This window comes from Suricata suricatta, chromosome 8, assembly GCF_006229205.1.
Source record: "Suricata suricatta isolate VVHF042 chromosome 8, meerkat_22Aug2017_6uvM2_HiC, whole genome shotgun sequence".
Classification (NCBI taxonomy): Eukaryota; Metazoa; Chordata; class Mammalia; order Carnivora; family Herpestidae; genus Suricata; species Suricata suricatta.
In genome coordinates this window covers 29,768,800-29,792,617 of record NC_043707.1, presented here as the reverse complement: position 1 = coordinate 29,792,617, position 23,818 = coordinate 29,768,800, and the positions used below count along the sequence as shown (strand labels likewise).

General features: G+C 46.5%; 1 protein-coding gene across 1 annotated transcript in view; it reads left to right on the top strand.

The window, feature by feature from the left end:
* The window catches only part of PRKRIP1 (PRKR interacting protein 1), a 36,048-nt gene extending 16,292 nt beyond the window's left edge, over positions 1–19,756 (top strand). The window contains exons 5-8 of the mRNA XM_029945728.1: positions 631–805; positions 17,145–17,196; positions 17,706–17,905; positions 19,265–19,756. Coding sequence (XP_029801588.1) covers positions 631–805; positions 17,145–17,196; positions 17,706–17,905; positions 19,265–19,371 — 534 coding nt within the window. The 3' untranslated portion in view covers positions 19,372–19,756. The remainder of the gene's footprint in view (positions 1–630; positions 806–17,144; positions 17,197–17,705; positions 17,906–19,264) is intronic.
* The last annotated feature ends 4,062 nt before the right edge of the window (positions 19,757–23,818 follow it).

The following is a 23,818-nucleotide window of genomic DNA, read 5'->3' as shown; positions in this document are numbered from 1 at the left end:
TAAATAAGAAACTGTGTAAAGCTGTAACATTTCACATGGAAGTGCTGTCCAGCCTTCACCAGTGTCAGAAATCTGACCTTTGCTACATATAAATGTCAATACAATAAAGTGTCACCTAAAAATAAATAAATAAATAAAGTCCCTAAATATCTTGGAATGAAAAATATCTCTAATGTTTCTAAGATTGTTTTAATTACTTCTGCCCCGGCCTGCAGGTCAGTCGACGCAGGTCCTGAAAGAGGGAGTGAGAAGCAGGGGGCAGGGGGCACAGAGAATGGAGGCAAGACAAAATCTCTGATCAAGCCTCAGTTTATTGAGAAAATACCCACACCTTATAAAGGGTTCAAGGCGGGAAACAAGGCAGCTGACCTAGGTCGGTTGCTAGGAAAGAGGGTCAAGTGATTAAGGCTAGGGTAAAGGAGGAACCAAACTGGAGTTTTTAGCACAGCGTCTGAGGGGCCGACACTGCCCTGCCTGCAGGCGGTTAGTCTTTGTTCTTCTGGCTCCCCACAACCTCAAGACTCTGAAAGGTGGTTTCATTTTGATTCAAGAAGAAAGCAGCCTGGTCATGTTGATGATGTTGGAGTAGCAGAATCATGAGAAAGTGTTTCTTCCATATCGTTTTCGTAGCGTTTGTGTAATTGTAAGGTCTTTAAACATCCTATAAGTAGTTGTTTGTTCTGTAAAATATACAGTAAGGTAGTTAGGGAATTAATGTATCTATTTTATATTTGTAGCCAGAAGCTGAAAGAGAAGAAATTATTGGCAAAGAAGATGAAACTTGAACAGAAGAAACAGAAAGAAGGTGAGTGATACCTGCTTTTCTTGGTCGTGATCTTCCTCAGTGTCGATCACCCTGGCTGACCAGTCAGGAGTGAGATTTAGAGTTTGGAGCTGGTTGGCTGGCCACTGAAGCTAAGAGGACTTACCGCCGTTAGTTAGGACTCCTTTCATTGTTACACCAGTGTAAGCAGAAAGGAAGATCCCGGCTGGCGTTAAGTCAGGACAGACCTGCCTTCAGGGGTGGCTAGTAAATGAGCTCAGTGACGTTACTGGCATTCTGTCTCCCTCTGTCCCCTGGCTCCTTGTCCACTGTCAGGTGCAGGTCCTCCCTGTGGTTGTGGGGTGCCTGAGGCTGCCCCAAGCCTCATTCTTGTCCAGTAGGGAAGACTGAGGGATGTCTCTAGCAGAAGCGCTCTTGTGTCTTTTTGGCCCTGACTGACTCACTTGACAGGTCAGTTAAGAATAGCTTTGGGCTAGGGGCGCCTGGGTGGCTCAGTTGGTTAAGTGTCTGGCTTTGGCTCACGGTTCATGGGTTCAAGCCCCGCATCGGGCTCTGTGCTGACAGCTCAGATCCTGGACCCTGCTTCGGATTCTGTGTCTCCCTCTCTCTCTGACCCTCTCCTGCTCAGTGTCTCTCTCTGTCTCTCAAAAATAAATTTAAAAAATTTAAGAATAGCTTTGGTCTATAAAACACACACACACACACACACACACACACACACACACAGAAAACTAGCAGTAAACAGAGGAGTTCATTTCTCTCACATAAGAAGAAATCTGGTGGTAGGTGGCCACCTGTTGTGGTTCAGCAGCTCAGGAGTGGCAGGCCCAGTATCCCCTGCCCACTCTTGGGCCTTTACTTTGTGGGCATAAGGTGGCTGCTGCAGCTCCCAGCATCATACCTGTGTCCAAAGGGGAAAGAAGTGGTACTTGTCTGGTCTGTCTTATGTTTTAACAGAAGAGCAACAGATCCCCCAGAAGTGCCCAGCAGATGTCATTTTCTGTTTCACTGGTGAGTGCCAGGTCACTTTGCCATCCCTTGCTGCTATTAAGCTAGATGAATAGAAAACTGAGTTGTTGTGACTGTGTTTAGCCTGTCATGATTGAGCACTGCGGGTACAGTGCCGCCCTAGACTGGGATGCGAATTTGTTAACAAGGAGGAACAGGGGAGGGTCCTGTGTCAGTGTCCCATGGTGCTTCCAGTCCTGTCTACCTCTGATCACACCACACAGCCAGAGGCACCAGCCACTCCCCGAAGAGCCCCTGAGCTGAGGATCCGGGAAGGAGGGGCCTCAGATGGGGACCAAAGATGCTAAGAGACCAAAACACAACAAATGCCTACGCCACTACTGAACTGGTGGTTCTCCCTGAGTAACTAGGCATGGTGCCTGGTTGGACAGTTGTGATTTTTGATCTTTATTAAGATAAGTCAGACTTTGACTGACATACTCAATATAATTGGTCCCTTCTAGGATTAGTTTCCTTATGATTTGTAAGTACACTGTGCGACACACTCTCTATGGTATAGTTGCAGACTGTTCCTCACCATTTCTTAGAATGATTTATTTTACAGCACTAAACGTAATTGTGAGGACCTCATCCCTGAAAGAAACCAGGTCATTACTTTCCCAGCCCTCTTCCTCGCCACACACAGAGGAACGTGGAAGTACTTGACCCAATGGCTGGAGGTTTGGGCACAGAAGCCAGTCTCGTGGTTTTTGGTTTTGGGTTTTTCATTTTATTTGTTTTAGAGGGAATGAGCACGTGTGTGAGTAGGGGAGAGCGAGGAGAGAGAATCCCAAACAGGTGTCATACTCATTGCAGAGCCTGATGTGAGACTCGATCCCATGATCCTGGGATCATGACCTGAGCCAGAATCAAGAGTTGGACACTCAGCCAGCTGAGCCCACCAGATGCCCCGAGCCAGTCTCATGTTATGTTGAAGGAGATCTTGCAGCTTCGACCCATAACATCAGGATATAGAAAGGTTCTTGGCTCTAGATGATTTATTTTTACTTTGTGTGTCATTGCTGTTATTTAGTGTTTAGTGAATTTCCTGAACTAATTTTGTAAAGCCTGCATTCTTTGTTGAGTCTGCTTTGTTAGCTTAGTGGTCAGCTGAAGGTTAGAAATTTCCTTGAACTTACAAGTCTCAGTCTTTGCTGAGGGGCTCTGTGTATCTACTGGAACATGCCTTTAACATCTTGGCAAGCAGTGTACAATTTGCCTCAGCCTTCACACCCTCCTTGCACAGAGCTTCAAGGGCAGCCAGAGTGAGATCAGGGCCATCACTTGTTTTCTTTAGATATGTACACAGCTCCGCATGTGGCTGTCTAAACTCCCAACTTTCCCTCTTAGGTTTTGATGGATTTCTTGATTGCTTACTGTTGGAATAATTTATTTTACAGCACTAAACGTAATTAGCAGCTGCACTGTTAAACAGTTGCCTCTGGTTGTTTTTGACAAACACCCTTGGGAAAGGGCTGTTTGCACTGAGGTTGAATAAAGATAAGCCTTGGGAGTGGAAGTTTCTGGGGAGCAGCTAGACAGGTCAAACAGGGACAGTGCTCTGGGTATGGAACATCTGAGGACCTTCCCACAGCGTCGTTTTCTTCCTCCAGCGGCTGCCAGGCAGCTGTGGTGATGAGGGCTACCTTGGATATGGTGAGAGAGAAAAGTCAGAATGCCACAGAACTTGCTGTACTTACCAAGAGTCAGCCATTGTTCTTGAACAATCCAAGGAACATTTCCAGAGTTCTGAAAAATTTGGTTTTGACAGTTGTCAATGTTCTTGATTATTTTTATGGAGATTTTTAGAGGTCCTTACTTTGCCATTCTGAAAGTGCTTTCGTCCCTTTAAACTTCACTCTACCTATATTTGAAATGTTTCTTGGGGCTTCTGGGTGGCTCAGTTGGTTAAGTGTCCAACTTTGGCTCAGGTCATGATCTCACGGTTTGTGAGTTTGAGCCCCATGTAGGGCTCTGTGCTGACAGCTCAGGACCTGGAGCCTGCTTTGGATTCTGTGTTTCCCTCCCTCTCTCTCTGCCCTTCCCCACTCCTGTTCTGTTTCTCTCTGTCTCAAAATTAAATAAACATTAAAAAAAAATTTTTTTTTTAACGTTTCTTGGGAGCACCTTGGTGGCTCCGTCAGTTGAGCCTCTGACTTCAGCTCAGGTCATGATCCAATGTGGGGCTCTGGGCTGTCAGTACAGAGCCCACTTCAGATCCGCTGTCCCCATCTCTCTGCCCCTCTCCTGCTTGTACTCTCCCAAAAACAAATAAAACACTTAAAAAATATGTTTCCTGGGGCGCCTGAGTGGCTCAGTCAGTTTGGCATCTGACTTCAGCTCAGGTCATGATCTCACAGTTTGCGGGTTCAAGCCCCGTATCAGGCTCTGTCCGAGCTGGCAGCTCAGAGCCTGGAGCCTGCTTCAGACTCTGTGTCGCCCTTTTTCTCTCCACCCCTCCCCTGCTTGGTCTCCCTTTCAAAAATAAATAAATAAATATTTAAAAATAAGTAAATAAAATGCACTAATAAACTTTTAAAAAACAATTTTTTTAATAAAAATAGGTTTTATGTAGATATCAGATGTTTGAGTTATTTTCTTCCCCATTCTGAGAGTCTATCTTTTTATATTGATATGTTTGGATTTTAGGGCTGCCATTTTATTTGGGGGTTCTTTGGTTCCTTCTGTATTTCTGTTTCTTTTTCTCAGTCTTTTGTATTATTTGAACATTTTTATTATCCTGTTTTAGTTTATTGTGTTTTTAACTATATCCCTCTTTGTAGCTTTTTAGTGGTCCCTCCAGAGCTTGCTATGTACGTACTACTTACTCAGTCTACCTAGAATCAGTATTCAAGTGGAATGTGGAAACTTGTCACCATATAGGTCCCTTGACCTTTTATGTTTATGTGGTTGTCTTACGTATTACACCTACATACATTAGAAGCCATAGTGAATAATGCTATTATTTTTGTTTTCGATCATCCAGTACATTTTTAGGATCTTGAGGAGAATTGTCTAGAATGGTAAAATTATCCAGATAGTTACCAATTCTGTTGTTCTTCCTTTGTCACTAATGTTCCAGACTTACCTCTGGCATCATTTCCCTTCTGTCTGAAGAACTTCCTTCAGTCATTTGGTTACAAGAGGTCTGCTGGCTATGAATTTTCTTTGCTTTTCTTCATATGAGGCTGTCTTTATGTCACCTTTGTTCCTGAAGGACATTCTCACTAGATATAAAATTTGGGGGCACCTGGGTGGCTCAGTCGGTTAAGTGTACGACTCTTCTTTTTTTTTTTAATGTTATTTTTTAAATTTATTTTTGAGAGAGAGGGAGACGGCGTGAGCAGGGGAGGGTCAGAGAGAGAGGGAGACACAGAATCCCAAGACAGGCTCCAGGCTCTGAGCCAGCTGTCAGCACAGAGCCCAGTGCGGAGCTCAAACCCATCCACCATGAGATCATGACCTGAGCCAAATTCAGACGCTTAACCTGCTGACCCACCCAGGCGCCCCAGGTGTCTGACTCTTGATTTTGGCTCCGGTCATGATCTCACCATTTGTGAGTTTGAGCCCCACGTTGGGTCGTGATCTCACTGGTCACAGTCTCACTGTTCCAGAGCTTGAGCTCTACGCTGTCATTGTGGAGCCTGCTTGGGATTCTCTCTCCCCCCCTCTCTCTGCCCCTCCCCTGCTTAGTCTTGCTTGCTCACTCTCAATCTCTTCCTCTGCCCCTCTCTTAAATAGATAAACTTAAAAAAAAGATTCTGGGTTGGCAGTTTTTTTCTTCTAGCACTTTAGAAATACCATTCCACTTCTCTGGCCTGCAGGGTTTCTGATGAAAATTTTGTAATCATTCAGATTGTTCTTGGGGCACCCGGGTGGCTCAGTCAGTTAAGCGTCCAACTTGAACTCAGGTTATGATCTCAGAGCTTGTGGGTTCGAGCCCCACGTTCAGCTCTGTGCTGACAGCTTGGAGCCTGGAGCCTGCCTCAGATTCTGTGTCTCCCTCTCTCTGGGCCCCTCCCCTGCTCATGCTCTGTCTCTCTCTCTTTCTCAATAAATGTTTAAAAAAATTGTTCTATCATTTTTCTCTGGCTGCTTTTAAAATTTGTGTCTTTAATGTCAACAGTTTGATTATGTGTCTACACATGGATTTCTTTGGCTTAATCGTGTTTGGAGTCCACTGAGCTACTCAGATCTGTAGGCCTGTATGTCTTTTGTCAAATTTGGAAAAAAAATTTTTTTCAATCTTTGTTTCTGTTCTTCCTATTGGATAATTCCTATTGATCTGACTTCAGACTATCTCTGTACCATCTCGCTCCTGCTATTGATCCTATCCAGTGGATTTTGTTTTGTTTTTTTTATCTCAATCACTATGTTTTTTCAGAAAAGTTATAAAATTCCCACTAGCTTCTTCTTTATAGGCCTTCTATTTGCTGCAGTTTTCTATCTTTGCATTCATTTCAAGTGTGTTCACTTTTACTGGAAACATTTCTTAAGTAGCTGCTTTACAATATTTGATAACTCCAGCATCTAGGTCACCACAGCATTGGCATTTTTTATTGTCTTTCCCCATGAAAGTCAAGATTTTCCTGGTTTTTCATATGACATGTAATTTTCTACTGTATCCTGGGCATTTTGAATATTCTGTCATGAGGCTTTGGTCGTGTTGATGCTTGCTTTAGCAGGCAGGCAGCCTAGTTGTGTTTCCGAAAACAGGTTCTCGCTGGCCTTCTGTAGAGTGTGGTTGTGGTTCCAAAGTCAGGTTTTCGAAGCTTTGCCGTGCTCTCCAGCTGTGTCTTGTGTGTGCCACCCAGTGGCCAGGCGGGGGTTAGTTCCTTGAGTTGCGTTCTCAGTGTTTGGTATAATGATCAGGGCCACATCCATGCATGGGCTATCAGGGTGAGCCCACAGATTCAGAAACTTCTAATATTTTCCTCCGTGACTGCTCTTGTGCTTTCCTGGGACTCTCCTTTTCAGAACTCCAGGCTGAAAGCTGGGGCCTTAGTTACCACTCTGGCACATCCTTCCTCCAGCTGCCCCTGCATCCAGGGCAGAGGGGGAGGGCAGCAGCCTTGCCCAGCTGTCTCAGGACCCACCGCTCCTCTGATCCGAGAGGAAGGCTCCCCTCTTTTGAAGTGTGTGACTGCCAGGATTGCCTGGGAACTAGGGTGTGAGAGAATGGAAGAAAAAAGCAGAAACACAGAATTTCCCTTACCCTGAGCGTTAGGAATCACCTTTCTTACTCCTCAGACTAAAAGTGAAGGGTTTCCTGTGTTCTGTCTGCACCCAGGCCTCACTTCTGCATATTGGATCCTGCTGAGTCCGGGCTGGGGGATACTGGAGTGGGGAAGACCTCGGGAACTCAAAACTGTTCCAGTGGCACTTTGTATGCTGGTCTCTTTCTGCTCTCTGCTCACTTCTCAAGAGTCCGTCATTCTGTCTCGGTCCTGTCACTGTATTCAGTGGAGAGAAGGAAGCCTTGTAATTGCTCTGTCTTACCTGGAACTTTCTATTTGTTTTTGTTTGATTTTTAATTCAGACACAGGACTTTAGCTCTTTTGCATTTTAACTTGGTGCTCTTGGCTCTGTTGATTCAGGTTCCAAAAATCTTTTGAATTCAGATTCTGAAATTCAGCCTACCATGTCTTTCTGATGTTGTCATGGGCAGGTTTGATAAACATAATTCCTTTGTCATTGAGAAAAATGACCCAGTCTGGGCCTGGGTCAGGCCAGAGCCCTTTAACATCCACGGGACAGCCCCTCCATGTAGGCTGGCAGGAACCGGTTTGCTAAAACTCTTAGCGTGGAGTTAATTCACCAGCCAGGAATCAACCAGCCTCCTTCTTTTGTCTTACCCACAGACATGTCATAAGAAACTGAGGGGTAATCCACAGATGTTAGTTCTAGTCTTAGCTCTGCCTGTGGCTCACCCTGACCTCAAACATCTGGCTTCTCTTAGTTGAGATTTCTTTTTTATCTTATAACTGATAAGCTCTTTCTAGATCTAAAATTCTGCTGTTTGGTAACTTTGCCAAATGCCTTGCTGTAATTACCATATGGGGGGGCTCCCTCACCAATGAGTCTAAAAACTCTCTCAGAACAAGAAACGGGTTAGTCTGCACTTGATGAACTATCACTGGGTCTTTGGAATGGCATAGTAGCTTTCTAGTAACTGGCTTTATAATTGAAAGGGACCAGTGGTGCCGTCACAGAGCTGGGGCCTCTCGAATCCTCCTTTTCTAACCTCTTGTAGTAGACGTTTGGTGCACCTGACCGTACAGTTTTCTGTCAAATTTCTTTAATTGGCCCGAGGCTGTAAACATATTTGAGATCATACAGCAGGCTTTAGTCCCTTCGAGCAGATTGTGCCCTCTCCCCGAGTCTTCCCCTGTCTTGAGCTTCAGTTCTATCAAAAAGACAGATGTGTGTCCCCATGCCACATCCCGAAGTCACACCACGGTAACACGGTGTTTTCCTGAGCCGAGGGGGTGATCTTCACTCACTGGGTCATGCAGTTTCGAGGCTGCAGTTGTCATTTTTCCAGACATGAATAGAACAGACTAGAAATTGTCAGAGTACATCACACTCTGGTTAAGTATTTTGTGAAGTTTTCTCTCAGATTCTGTGTCGGCTGTGGGCTGCAGTCCAACAAATTTGAAGATCATTGTTCTAATCCATGGGCCCTGCTCTTATACCTAACTGTGACGTTAGCACGTATGCGCACTAAACTGTGGTTGCGTGTGCTTGGTGCCAGTGCACAGGATAGAGCGCTGGTCATAGAGACAGGGTGTGTGCCTTTTACCAGGCCTTCTCAGTTTCCTTCCTTAGTTTTCATTTTCTGTAAGAGAAACTAGATTTTCTTGTTGTCTGGTTGAAATGAATAGTAACTCAATGTGGTGATACTGAGTTGTGCCACAAGGTGGCTTCTGTGTCCACTGGGTTCTTGATGGGCCTGGACAAGAATCACTTGAGCTTTTTAGGCCTTTCTTTTCTTTTTTTTTTCTTTTTTCCTGTTTTTTATTTATTTTTGAGAGACAGAGAGAGACAGCATGAGCAGGGGAGGGTCAGAGAGAGAGGGAAACACAGAATCGGAAACAGGCTCCAGGCTCTGAGCTGTTAGCACAGAGCCCGACGTGGGTCTCGAACCCACCAACATGAGTGAGATCATGACCTGAGCTGAAGTTGGAGGCCCAACTGACTGAGCCACCCGGGCGCCCCTAGGCTTTTCTAAAAAGCAGCGAGGAGCAGCTGGCTAGGAGTTCGGTTCTGCTACTAGAGAGGAAATATCCCCGTTTGTTGTCCTTGCTGGTCCAATAATTCACTTGTCTGAACAGCACCATGGAATGGCGTAAGTCAGTCTGGACTATTTTGTTACCTTGAACTCCCAAAACAGTGTATTCTAACACCAGTGTTACTTATCCTGACATAGGCCTGCCTATCAAAGAAACCCAGGTTGGCCTCAGGTGATTTGTTTTCAAGTACGTCAGGAGCACTTTCTCATCCTCTGTGCTATCGACATTTTGGTCTGAAGAATTTTTCGTTGGGAGGGGCTGTATCCTGTTCACTGTGGGATGTTTAACTCTACCCACGAGATGCCAGTAGGATCTCCTGTTCCCTGGGTTACTGACAATCAAAAATGTCTCCAGACGGGGGCACCTGGGTGGCTCAGTCGGTTAAGTGTCCAACTTCTGATTTCGGCTCAGGTCATGATCTCACGGTTCATGAGTTCAAGCCCCACATCAGACTGCACTGACGGTGCGGAGCCTGCTTGAGATTCTCTATCTTCCTCTCTCTCTGCCTGCCTCTCCCCCACTCATTGTTTCTCAAAACTAAATAAAACTTTGGGGAAAAAAATGTCTCCAGACATTGCCAAATGTTCTTTAGTGGGGAAGGGGGGACAAAATTGCCCCAATTGAGACTCATGTAACTGGTGTATTCAGAAGGAACTCAATATATGTTTTGGATTGAACTGTTTGTTTCAGTGCCAAAATTCTTATACATGCTATATTGAAAAACTATTTGTATTGTTCGTGTCTTTTGAGACTAAAGATAATTATGTCGTTTTAGAAGTTTTTGGAATATGCAGACAAGTCATGATCTCAAGGTTTGTGAGTTCAAGCCCTGCCCCCACGTGTGCTCGCTTGCCTGCACTTGCGCTTTCTCTCTCTCTCTTTCTCTCTCTCTCTCTCTCAAAATAATTAATTTTAAAAAAGAAATTTGGGGGCCTGGGCCGCAATTAAGCATTTGATGCTTCATTTCCACTCAGGTCATGATCTCATGATTTTGTGAATTCAAGCCCCGCATCGGGCTCTGTGCTGAAAATGCAGAGCCTGCTTGGGATTCTCTCTCCTCCTTTCTCTGCCCCTCCCCTGCTCACGCTGTCTCTGGATCTCTTTTAAAATAAATAAATAACCTAAAAAATAAACATTATTGGAATATGCAGAAAAGAATAAAGTCAAAACTTTAATCCTAGGGCACTTGCGTGGCTCAGTTGGTTGAGCCTCCCGACTTCAGCTCAGGTCATGATCTCATGTTTGTGGGTTCAAGCCCCACTTTGGACTCTGTGCTGACAGCTCAGAGCCTGGAGCCTGCTTCAGATTCTGTGTCTCCCTCTCTCTCTGACCCTGCCCCACTCACACTCTGTCTCTCTCTCTCTCTCTCTCTCTCAAAAATAAACATTAAAAAAACATTTTTTTAATGAGCATTAAAACTACATTGTCTGATAAATATTTTCCCACATCCTTACAATTCAGTAGTACAAGGAAGGAATTTTTTTCCTAGTCTATTCTTTCATCTGTTCTTTTAAAAAGTTAATGCCAGTTTTGGGGCACTGGCTGACTCAGAAGAGCCTGTGGTTCTTGATCTCAGGGTCATGAGTTCAAGCCCCACCTTGGGTACAGAGATTACAAAGACAAATAAATAAACTTTAAAAAGTAAATAAATAAGTAAAAAATAAAAAGTATCAGTTTCAGTTACACTCGGTGGCATTTACCAGTATTCCTAAAATATGTCCATAAAGACAGATTCCTGGATTTTAAAATATTATGTAAACAACAGTATAACACTACTGGAAACAGCTCTTATATTTTCCTAATAAAGCCTCTATCCATTTGCTTTTAGTCTTTTTTCACATGCACATGTTATTTGTGTGGTTACAGTGTATGAACAGTTTTCTGTTTTGCTTATTTTATTTAATATTTAAGTATCTCTGGTCCTGATTTTCTCAGTGACTGGTAACATCCAGCAGTTGGCATGCTGTGATCTGTCTAACCCTTTCCCTTTCGTTAGACACTAGGTTGATTTGGTTTTTATCTTCTTTAGAAAGAACCTTCCTCCTTTACGGTTTATTTCCTTAAGATAAATTTCTAGCAGTGGGATTACTAGATCATAAAGTATAAAAAGATTTCATGGCTCTTGAAATACATTTCTTCCCAAAGGAGTAGTACCAGTTATCACTGCCGTGGACGGTGGGGTCCACTTCTGCCATGTTCTCGCCAGCGCTGGCTTGACAGATTGTTCCTCCAGGGGCACCTGGGTGGCTCAGTCAGCTAAGCATCTGTCTATTGCTTTTGGCTCAGGTCATGATCTCATGGTTTGTGAGTTCAAGCCTCGAGTTGAGCTCTGTGCTAACAGTGCAGAGCCTGCTTGGGATTCTCTCTCTCTCTCTCTCTCTCTCTCTCCCTCTCCCTCTCCCTCTTTCCCTCTCCCTCCTTCCCTCCCTCTCCCTCCCACCCTCTCCCTCTCCCTGCCCCTCCCCACTTTCCTTCTCTCTTTCAAAATAAATAAACAAAAAAAAAGTTGTTGATTTTTATTGTTCCTCCACGTGGATAAGAATGTGACTTCAGAAGCTGTCAGTGTCTCGTTTAAGATTTAGTAAAAAGTTTACAAAATCTAGATCCAGATTTGGCAGGACCAGGATACCACCCTCCACTCTTTTCCCACCCCACCTCCCACTTCTCCCACCTGGGTACAACCTTCAAGGCTCTTTGTAAAACATAGATTAGACTGTCATCTGTTCTTTTGCTTACTGTTAACAGACAAAATTCATCCGATTAAGTTTGAGGATCAAATTGGATTTATTTTAAGCAATTCATGAATCTGACAGCATCCCATCTAGCTAGTGGAGAGATGCCCCTAGGAGGTGTACAGAATGGAAGGTTTTTATTGGAAGGAGGATTGGGCAAGAAGATAAAAGCAAAAGAAAAGAATGGATTGTTTCAAGCTGGGAAATTTTGGGGGGCGGGGGAGGCAAAAGAGAATGGCAGGGTTTTTATCATGCAGCTGGCCTCTCCTGTGTTGATCTGGAAGTTTCAGGTCCACTGTTTAAAAGTCACATTCCTGACATAGGTTGAAACTGTCACTAAGTCTTGATTTGCTGTCATTGGGGGTGGGGGGGTGAGGGTGGTGAATGACTCCATTTTGGGCTTCTTTTTTCTTTTTTAACATTATGTAATACCAGGGGCACCTGGCTGGCTCAGTCGGTAGAGCATGTGACTCTTGATCTCAGAGTCATGAGGTCAAGCCCTGGGCGTAGAGTTTGCTAAAAAAAAAAAAAAAAAAGTTATAACAGTAGCTAATGTTGATTCAACATTTATTGTGTATCCCCAGCTGTAAGTGCTTTGTGAATATTAACATTATCCTCCCAGTGACCCTGAGAGATAGATAGCGGTAGTGGTGTTATCCCCCGTTGACAGTTGAGGGACCTTAGGCCCCGAATGGTGCCACTATGGTTAGAGGGAGGGAGGCGACAGGGCAGGATTGGAACCCAGGTAATTGGAACCCCACTGTCCAGTGTGCTTACCCACGAGGTGACCCTGCTTGAGATCTAGTCAGCAGCTTCCACATTCCCAGCTCTTCCTTTCGGCCTCTCCACCGGCAGGGTCTAGCCACTCCCTTCCAGGGGGTTCTCTGCTCTCACCAGGTGCTCGCCTCTGTAATTCCACCGCACTTCACTGCTCAGTCAGGGCGCGGCGCTCTTTCCTTTTTCCTGCTGCCTGGCTCCCCATCAGCCTAAAGGGCTTCTAGTCATCCTGCACCTTCCTCTTGCAATATTGTCTCTCTCTGTAAAGCCTTTCCTAACCTCCCTCTTCAACCTAACCAATCCAGTCTTTCCCTCCACCTTACTCCCAGAGGGTGCTGCACATACTTACTAGGTTTCTAGAATCTGCTAAATCATATAACACAGTTGTCTATTGAAGGAGCCAAGGGTAGGGAGTCCCAAGATGGGCCGTGTTGGCAGGAATATTATCTTAAGTTTGTTAACCTTAAAAATTGCTAATTCTCTTACCAGCAAAAAGGGGGTTATTAGGGAATAGAGGAGAATTGGGGTTGGGGCAAACAAACTGCAGCAAAACCAGAGGCAAGTTTAGGGAACAAAGGCAAGGTAATGCTTTTTTAAAGATAAAAGGGGTACGTTGGGAAGGACATTACAAACTAAAAGTCCAGTGGATTAAACTGAGAATTTGAAGTATAGTGGCTTATCAGTGACTGAGCTTTTGGGGGGTACACAGCATTTCTTCCTCTGCCTGGGATATTCGAGTGGTATCCACATGCAAAGTCAAGTGCATCTTTTCCTGTTGAGTCTGCAACTGATCTTGAGTGGTAGGGTATGAGAGCTCCCCCTGCCAAAAACCCTCGACTCCATTTTGGTGAGGTTTCCTGTTAACTAATTTTCGTAAGTTAAAAGCAATCAAAACCCAGCAGATTCAGGAAAAGCTCTTTACCCACCCCCAACTGCCTGCTGTATCAGGAAGTGAGCTATTAATAGAGATTCCTCTTTACCTAACAAATGAACATCTCCTATTACCTTCCTGCTAATCGTTTCCCACCTCTTTGTATCCTCAGACTCCTACCCCTCTCTTTTGGGGGTAGTTGTGAAAAGACCACCAACAGCAAATAGAAACCAAGGCATAATTTTATTCATGGCCGCATGCTTTTTTTATGGCTGGGCCATACCTGATCTCCCTGGTGTTAAGGAGCAGAGAATGGCCCCGAACAAAGTGGACAGTGAGATTATATGGACAGAACACGTCATCATTTGGTTAACCAATTACAATCACAGCATTCCTTGGTAGCCAATTACATTGTAATACACAGACGTTAGTTTTGGCGGGAACCTATTATTTTAAGGCTCTTTGTCCTTTTAGAATGACCAATCATAGTTAGACACCTAAGACACCTCGAGAGACAGTGACCAGGTGACTTTCACTTGTGGACTTAGCTTCAGCCAGGTCTTAGTAGAAGGGTGGGGTTACTTAACAGAATCTTGAAAAACTAGTTAAACTTCAGGTTACAATGTTCGTTATCGAGTTACATTCTTAGGGTCTTTCCAGATGGCCCACTCTTTAATTATTCACCAGAACGGGAGTTTAAACCGAACTTATATACAGTAAGCTCTCTGATACCTTATAAATTGACCTATTACATTCCAGAAGTTGACCTATAACACTCTCCTATATTCAAGGTGTCACTCAAGCCTTCATGTTGTGTGTTCTTGGAACTTTGTATCTGTCAAAACAAATTTGATTTTCTCCTATTACTGTCTCATATCAATTTGATTCTTAATCCAGCTAGAAGGACCTTGAAGAGCAGAGGAAATTCTTCCTCCCGACAAGATTCAGCTGTAATCCCAGTTCCATGACTGTGATAGTGTCCTTTATTATTTTTTTTAATGAAAACCTTTTAACATGGTTTTAGATTTACAGAAAAAGTACAAAAATAGTACAGAGGATTTCCATATGCCCAGCTTCCTTTGTTATTGATGGTTGCAAATGACCGTTCCATTGTCACTGTAACAGGGTGATGTTGTAAAGACGAATAGAAGTGAGGCATGAGGCATGCTTTTATTTACGTTGGGGGCCAAACCTGATCTCCCTGGTGTTAAGGAGCAGAGAATGGCCCCCATCAAAGGCACAGTGAGATTATATGGACAGAATACGTCATTATTTAGTTCACCAGTTACATTCACAGCATTCTTTGGTAGCCAGTTACATTGTAATACACCTCAAGAGACAGTGACTAGGTGACTTTCACCTGTTGACCTTGCCTTTGACCATGTCTTAGTAAAAGGGGTGGGGGAGAGTTTTGCAACCTAACTTATCTACTAGTGTAATGCCCAAAATGCAGTATCCTCAACGGCCAGAGACCACAAGGGAGACCGAGGCACGCATGCAAAGGCAAAGGGCTTTATTGCGGGCTTATAAGCTCGGGCTCACAGACTTCACCAGCACAGTGGATCCGTGCTGAGAGCCCCAAACAAGGGCTGAGTAGGGTTTATATGGGATTTGGGAAGAGGGAGTTACAAGAAATTGTGACATAGGTACAGTGATCCGATCATAATGGTACAACAGTATTGGCAGCAGCTTTAACCATACGCATTGTTCAGAGCGTTCGTTACTTTTGGCGGGACCCAGTCACAATATTTAGAGTAGTTTTGAAATTAACCAATTACAGAGCGAGCCCAGGGTCTTGTTCAGCGACTAACGGGTTAACTTTAACATTAGGTAACAGGGTCCTATCTAAAGTTCCTATCTGCAGGCCTCTCCTTAAGGAATGTGGGGAAAGGTAGCTGGCCTTTCCTGATTGGATACCGCAAGGTGGTCTCTCCTGCTCTAGGCAATGTGTAACTGCCTGATAGTTTTGGGGAAACTGAAACTTAGGCCTTGTAGTTCAGAGGGGAAACTTAAAGCCTGTCATGGCATCTGTTTGGTTTAGCCTTACACTAGCAGGAGGGCGTTGTTACAGAAGCGAGATAAGGCGATTAGTAATTAAGTCGAACTTATAAACAGTAAGCTTTCGGATATAAGTTGACCTATTACATTCCATAAGGTGACCTATAACAGTCACAATTAATGAACCACTTGTTGATAAATGTGTTAGCTGAAGTCCATACTTTATTCAGCCATACTTAAGTTTTTTCCTAATGCCTTTTTCGTTCCAGAATCCCATCCAGGATATCACACTACATTCAGTCACCATGTATCCTTAGGCCGCTGTTAACTGTGACAGTTTCTCAGACTTTGCTTGTTTTCTGATGTCTTTGAGAGGTTTTTTTTTTTTTATGTTTTTTATTTATTTTGAGAGACAGAGACCGCGGAAGCAGGGGAGGGTCACAGAGAGAGGGAGATACAGAATCCAAAGCAGGCTCCATGCTCTGAGCTGTCAACACAGAGCCCGACGTGGGGCTTGAACCCACGAACTGTGAGATCATGACCTGATGACCTGGGCTGAAGCTGGACGCTCAACAGACTGAGCCACCCAGGCGCCCCTGATGCCTTTGAGAGTTTTGAGGGTTGGGTATCCTGTAGAATGTTCCTCGATTGGGTTTGGTCCGATATTTTTCTCATGATTAGACTAGAGTTATTTATTTTGGGGAGGGAGGCCAGAGAGTTCCATTCTTCATCACATTATGTCAAGGCTCTATCCTTTCAGGATGACTGGCACTGTTGATGTGTTGACCTTGATCACCTGGTTGAGGCAGTGCTTGTCAGGATGCCTACTGTAGATTTACTCCCCCCTCCCCCACACTGTATGTTTTGGAAGAAAGTCACTATGTGCAGCTGTCACTTAAAGAGTGGGGGGTTATGTACCCTCTCAGTGAGGGTGGGGTAGCTACGTAAATTATTTGAAATCATTAGCAGATTTGTCTCTTCTCCCCTGTTTGTATATTTATATCAGTATGGACTTGTGGATAGTTATTTTATAGTTTAGGTCTAATCTAGTACCACTTTATTTATTTTGTTATTCAAATTGCTACATCTTTGGCCATTGGGGCCATTTACCTTTGGTTCCTGTGTCCCTTTTACATACTCCCATCATTGCGGGATTTAAGTAGGTTTCGTTTTTTTGGGGGGGGGGGGTTGTGGGTTTTTTTGCACTTCTTACTTGCTGGCCCTGGAAGCTAGTCCAGACTTACCTTATACATTTCCTGCCCAAGGCCTAGAAGCAGCCATTTCTCCGAGGAGTCTTGGCTCATTTTATGGGGGAATGGTAATAGAAACCGAGGTCTGTGAGCCAGGTATGCTTGCTGCTGCTGTGGCGTGGTTGTTTGTAGGCCAAGGAAATGTGCGAATGTACTGACCAGTGTATGAACGCATTTTTATAGTTATTTCTGTATATAACCATCTGTATTGATGTAGATTTCACTCAACTGAGCTTATCCCAATGTCTCCAACCCTAATTCATTGCCATATGGATCATTCCAGCCTTCTCACTTGTTTGCCTGTAACCTCCCACTGTGGCAGTGGCGGACGTGGATAGTGGCTTCAGGATTGGTAGCCTGTTACCTGTGCGACCCAGTTTTTATTAGCTGGTGCAGTGTTAACGTACAGTTCCTCTGCCTTTGGTCTTACAGATGCCACCATTTCCAGAAGTACTTCAGGGCAGCAGCTCACCCCTTCACAGAGGTCGTTTCTCCCATTTGTTATACCGTTGGACTGAGGTGCCACCTTTCACATTCATCCTGGGATCCTTGACATCCTGAATAACTTTTTACATTTGCATACATTAATATTGACTCTTTGTGCTGTAAAGTTCTGTGAGTTTTGACAAAGGCAAGGAGCGCATCGTGCGTTCAGTTACAGTGTCACACGGAGTAGTTTCTCTGCCGTAGAAGGAGTCCCCTGGGCTTCACTGCGCCCTCCGTCTGTTCGCCGTGGTCCACGGAGCCGTGCAGCACGCGGCCTTTCACGCTGCCTCCCGTCGCTTAGGAAAACACATTTAAGGTCCAGCCATGCTTCTGCCTGGCTCTGCAGCCCATCGCTTTTTATTGTGGAATAACATTCCACCATTCAGTCCTAGGGATACGCTCTGGATGGTCTGTCCATTCACCTATCGAAGGACATCTTGTTTGCCTTCTGTTTCTGACGATCGTGACAAAAACTGCAACAAACATTTATGCGTGACTTTTGTGTAGATGTTTTCAGGTCAGTCGAGTACGTACCTGGGAGGGTGATTGCTGGGTCGCACGACAGGAGCGTGTAGCTGCACAAGCTGGCAGACTGTCCCCGGAACAGCTGCTCCGTGCTGCACTCCCACCAGCAAGTGAGAGCTGCGCTTGCCCCACAGCCTCGCCAGCAGTCGGCAGCGCCAGTTTGCAGAATTTTAGCCATTCTGGTGTGTGTGTTGTCGTAGCTCGATGTTTGCGTTTGGGGCGGCACCTTTCTTAATTCCTAGGTCCTGGATATTGAACACAGTAGTAAGGAGCACTTCATTTTTTTATTTGTTTATTGTGTTGAAAGAATGAGCGAGTGAAATATTTTATTCAGTTACCAAAGGACTTGAATGTGCACCAGCTTCCTAGGTTTCTCCTCTTTGAGGGAACAAGTTATCTCCGCTCTGCTTTCGCCACTGCTGTGCCGTGGGCACCGGCAAGCGTGCCGGGGAAGGGGAAGCACTGGAATCGGGAGGAGGTTCCTGGGTGTGTGGGAAGAGCTGGGAAGCCGGCCTGTTCGTTGTGGGCGGAGCCCTCCGCTACACTGTTTTTGAAGCCTTTTGTGGGCTGTGTAATAAGAGCTTGAGACCTCCACAAGAGCGTCATCAGCCCCATGGTAAATGCCAGGGACATCGCGCCGCCACGGTGGCAGACTCAGGGGGGAGCACATAAAAAGCAGTGAGGCCCAGTTGATGGGGCGTTGGGCTCTCTTTATAGATGCTCCCAGACCTTCTTCACAAGGCTGAGACCCACCTGCCAGCCGTGGTGGAGCGGCTCTGTGACCCACCCTGTGTGCCAGGACATGGCATGAGGGGCTGACGGACACAAGGACCCTTTCTGGCCCCTCGCTCTACTGTGCAGGAACAACTACAGCTGGCCCTTGAACAGCATGGGTTTGAAATGCATGGGTCCACCTAGACATGGGTTATTTTTACAGCACAGCACTATAGATGATTTTCTTAATACTGTTTTATTCTCTTTGCTTTATTTATGGTAGGAATACAGTACGCAATGCACATAATGTACAAAATATGTTAATGGACTATTTTGTTATTGGTAAGGCTTCTAGTCAGCAATGGACTGTTTGTAGTTATGTTTTGGGGGAGTCAAGAGTTATACAAGGATTTTTTTACTGTGGGAGTGGGGGATTGGTGCCCCTAAGCTCGGCATTGTTCAAGGGCAAACTGTAGTTCCTAATTGTTCCTCAGTGCTCCTCCATTTTTATTTATTTTATTTTATTTTTTAACTTTCTTAATGTTTTATTTATTTTTGAGAGAGAGAGAGTATGTGTGTGAGCAGGGGAGGGTCAGAGAGAGAGGGAGACACAGAATCCAAAGAAGGCTCCAAGCTCTGAGCTAGCTGTCAGCACAGAGCCTGACTCGGGGCTTGAACCCACGAACCATGAGATCATGACCTGAGCTGAAGCCGGACGCTTAACCAACTGAGCCACCCAGGCGCCCCATTGCTCCTCCATTTTTAAAGTGCCCTTTGGTTCTCTGGGTGAATTTGTATGTCTCTAATCAAATGTCGTGTGATTATAGGATCCAGTCAGTCCCAGGAGCAGCCATCCAGTAGCTCTGAGGAAGCGTCTGGAACAGAGGAGGAGGAGGAGGAGGAGGAGGAGCCCAGCTTCATCATGGGACGATGACAGTGTTTGCTTCAGCGGCTCTCTGCGGCCCAGCCCGTGCTCTGACCAGGGCTTCAGGAAACCTCCACCCAACACGAAGGAAAAGGAGTCTGTGTTTCAACTCAGTTTCCCTCCCTGCACCTTGCTGGAGAGAAGCAAGTGGGAGCCCCTCCCGAAGGTTCCCAGCCCCGCCTGTCAGCAGGACTCCAAGCCTGTGGGACGGGGAGGACTGTCTCTTGGACACTCGGGGCCCTGCCGAGCGGAGTGCATTCATGTTCCTGCTGAGGGGAGATGAATCACCTTCCGCTTCTCATCCCTGTTCTGATAGTTGGACAGTGATGAGTTTAGGCTGGTTTCTGTGAAAGAAATGTTTAGTAAAGAACATAAATATTTTAGGTTTTGTTCAGACCTGTGAGATGTTGTTCGGAAGCAGCAGGGAAGGCTGGGAAATGGTGTGAAAGGGATGGTCCGGTAACATGGACCTGTTCTTCAGGCTGAAGGAAATGGCCTTGGCTCTGGGGCCAACAGCGCACTGCAGGGTGCTTGACCTCCCTTTCTCTCAGCTGAGGGGCAGACAGTACGCCGTAACGCGTGCTGCCGCCCGCCGGTTTTTCCACAAGTGTGGGCCAGGAAGCCCCGCATGTGTGCACAGGGAGGTGTGGGGCCTAAGGTGGGGCCGCGCTGCGGGAAGGGCAACCTGGTGTGTGTGAGGGAGAGAAAAAGAAGCAGGCTGAGGATCCAGGCTGGGCTGGGCCAGAAGAGAGTTTGGGGGTCCCCGGCCCAACTAGAAGGGGATGGGGATTGGCCAAAACCTGCATCTTCATCCTGCAGGAAAGGGGGGGGGCTAAGTAAAGTGGGAGGGGGCCAGCGGAGGGGGACAGAGATGGTTTAACTGAAAGCCTTTCCTCACTGGATTATTTATCTCCCAATTCCAAGTTTCTAAGTCTATTTTGTGCCTTTTATGGAGTTTGATAGAATTAAGGATATGGTGGTTTTGAGTGAAGGGAAACTAAGAAGTATTCTACTTGTTTTTCATTTCTCTGGTATGGATCTTCCTGGCCCCACCCTGAGCCAGGTGACATCTGTGATAACTTGTGTCCTTTAAGCAATTCAAGTCGCAGGAATTTTTCTTTCCCAGGGAGCTGAAATGGAAAATCAGCCCTAATAAATCAGCACCCCCGTGGCTGTACGTTTTGGAACCTGTGTTTCTCCCGTCAGGGACTGGCCGGCTAGTTGTGTGCTGGCTTCTCGTTCTCCTGTCCTTGAACTGTTGGTTTCCTTATCTCCCCACAAGATGTGTGTCACAACTCTCGCTTTGAATCTACAGCCTGGATCTTGTGGGTGTTCACTTGCCCTGGAGGCTGTCGAGGGTGCCAGAGCTTGGAGCCCGAAGACCAAGTATTGCGGTTCTGACGCCGCCTCTGCCCGGTGCACCTGACTCAGAGCTCAGGGACACACCAGGGCAGATCGTGTGGGACGGGGCGGCACATGCCAGAACAGATGGCAGGTGTCAGGCTGGAGGTTTATGTTTTTGTACCTTTACTGCATTTCAGAAGAGGATGTTTAGGTAGGAAATGACTGTAGCAATTTCTGGTGATTTTTTAGGGGCTGAATGACTTGGTCTTCGGGGTCTTGTTTAAGAAAACAGAACAGTTAGGTGTCATCATTGAGAAGGGAGTGGAAGATACAGAGAGACTCCCCCCCTCAAAAAAGCCATGCTGAGGGGGAATCATTCAGTAATAATGTCCTCGTTAATTGGCCTGTGGGTGGAGAAAAATCAAATTGATCGACAGAGGTGTGCATAACTTGGTCATTTCAGGAAACCTCACGTATAAGAATTCTGACTTCCTCCCCAAACTCTCATTGAGCACTGTGCGAGAAAGCTCTGGGCCAGGCACCGTTACTTGTGTTAGAATACTTTGTCCTCCCATTAGATGGCCTTACAGCTTTACCAGACAAGATCGATAAACACAGAGAGGTCTGGAAACTTGCCCAGGTCCCCCAGCAAGCAGGTAGTAGAGCTGGCATTTGAACCCCAGCAGTGTGACTCCAGAGCCCACCGTTCTAGCCGCTGCACCACAGGTCAGTGCTGCTCAGGATGCGGGGGCGGCGCTGGCGGGTAGCTCAGACCTGATGGCGAGGGGTGCCCGGCTGCTGCTCTTTCAGTGCCAGAGCTGCAGGCTGATGACCTCTCTTCAGGAAGCTCCGGGCATGTGCCACACGATTATATCTCTTAGTTTTAAATATAGTTGCCCCTTACTGCTCCCCAGGTTCTGTTTGTGAGCTCACCTGCTCTCTGACACTGATCTGCAACCCCAAGATCAGCGCTCGTGGTGCCTCGTGGTCCTTTGCAGGTGTGCACAGTGGGGAGAAGTCAGAGTTGCCTGACGCACTGCTCCCAGCCAAGTTCAGGAAAAAGCAGCGCTCTTCCTTCTTGTTCAGCTCAAACACCTCTTATTTAGTAACAAGGTTTTTTTGCTTTTTCTTGACTTTCCTTTTTTTTTTTAAAGCAAAACTATGTTTATTTTATTTAAAATTTTTTTTAACATTTATGTATTTTTGAGAGAGAAAGAGCGTGATCAGGGGAGGTTCAGAGAGAGAGGAGAGAGAGTCGGAAGCAGGCTCCAGGCTCTGTGCTGACAGCTCAGAGCCTGACGCAGGGCTTGATCCCACGGACCGTGAGATCATGACCTGAGCTGCAGTCAGTCGCTTAACTGACTGAGCCACCCAGGCGCCCCGGTTTTGCTATTCATAATGTGGCCCCGAAGCATAGCGCCAGAAGTGTATCGTCTGGTGTCCTAGCACAAGAAGGCTTACATAAGCTTTGTCCAGGCACAGGTTGCAGTGCTGTTGGCTGCAAGTGCATCATTAATGAGTCAGTACAAACGAGAGCTGCTTTATTTTTATCTTTTAAAGATTTTATTCTTAAGTAAGCTCTACATCCAGTATGGGGCTCGAACTCACAACCTCAAGATCGAGTTGTGTGCTCTACCGGCTGAGCCAGCCAGGCACCCCCCACAGGAGTGCTTCTGAACAAACACACACAAAACAAGCTTCTGTGCTGATCGGTTGATGTGACCAAGCCCTGTGTTTCCCCAGACGGCAGCAGCTCAGCAGTCGCTAATTAACGCTCAGCGCTCACAGTGACTCTGCAGAACAGACTGCCGGGAATGATGAGAGCTGGCGGCACGTGTGCCGAGCGTGAGCGAGCCTGGGCTTCCAGAGAGCGGTGTTTCCTAACACGGGGTTGGACTTGACTAGTGTATTCCCCGTGTGGACGGTACTTACCTCACTGGGCATCCGGAGCACAACTCCTCAGCCCCATTTGGAACGCAGGACCATAGGTGTCACCTGGTTACCGTCACCCCCCACCCACCCCTAGGTCTTCCCAAACAGGCTCACCTCCACCATCTAAAAGGTGCTTTTACGTGTTCTCTCCCAGCCCTCCCCCTTCCGCAGGTAGCTCTCCTAGAGCAGAGAGTGTGGGAGTTCAGGCCAAGTCCTCGTGAACCGGCCCTGCTCGCCCTCCAGGTACCCATCCTGGTGCCACCTCCCTGTCCTTGGAGCCACTGGCCCCCTGCCCTCCGCTCCACCCCAGCAACCACAAGCAGTTCTGGGGTCTCCCATTTCCGGCAACAGCAAAGCTCCAGCTCCAAGTTTTTCACCTACCACCCCATTTATCTCCTCCCTTCTCAGGCCAGCTCCCAGAGTTCTCTGTGTTTGCTTCTGTCTCTTCAAGGTTTCACCCCCAAACTGAAAGCCTTCGGTTTTGCCACATCCAGCCCATGGAGGCATCGAAGGCTGAACTCAGCGTGCCTGGCAGTACCACCTCCTGCCTTTCTTCTGCCTTTCCTTGGCTTGCTTCTCCTCTCAAACTCTAAATGTTAGGATGACCCAGGCCTGAGGAGATCCTAATCTGACCCGGGGCTTTAAATACCATCCTCACTGATGTCTTCTGGGTTTGTGGTTTCAGCTTCCCTTTGGAGCCTCAGCCCGCGTCCATGCCCCCACTCCCCTCACCCTTGCCCTGCCTCTTCCTGTGCTGTCAGGCCTCAGCTTTCTGCCCACCCTGTTCTGTTCCATTCTCTTCCTAGCATCCGTGTCTTGTTTACTGGTCTGCACCCTGCCACACCAGCACTCCTCCGCTCCCAGCTCAGCTCTGAGCACCGAGAGAATGAGGACCTGCCTGTTCTGTCCTCTGCTGTACCTCTAGCTCCAGCACAGTGCCTGGGACCCCACGGGCACTCGATAAATGTGGGGTGACGGAGCCGATCTGTGACTAAAAGCAGGCAGGGAAACTGCTCATACCAGAAAAGTGGCCACTATAGCAGGAAGAGCCTGAGCAGGTACACACAGTTGTGTCTGCTGGAGGCCGCTGGTGCCATGACCCAGGCCGCAGCGGAGCCCGCCTCCCACATCAGGCTCCCTGGCCACGCCCCAGAGGGCACTGCGTGGCAGCTCAGGCATT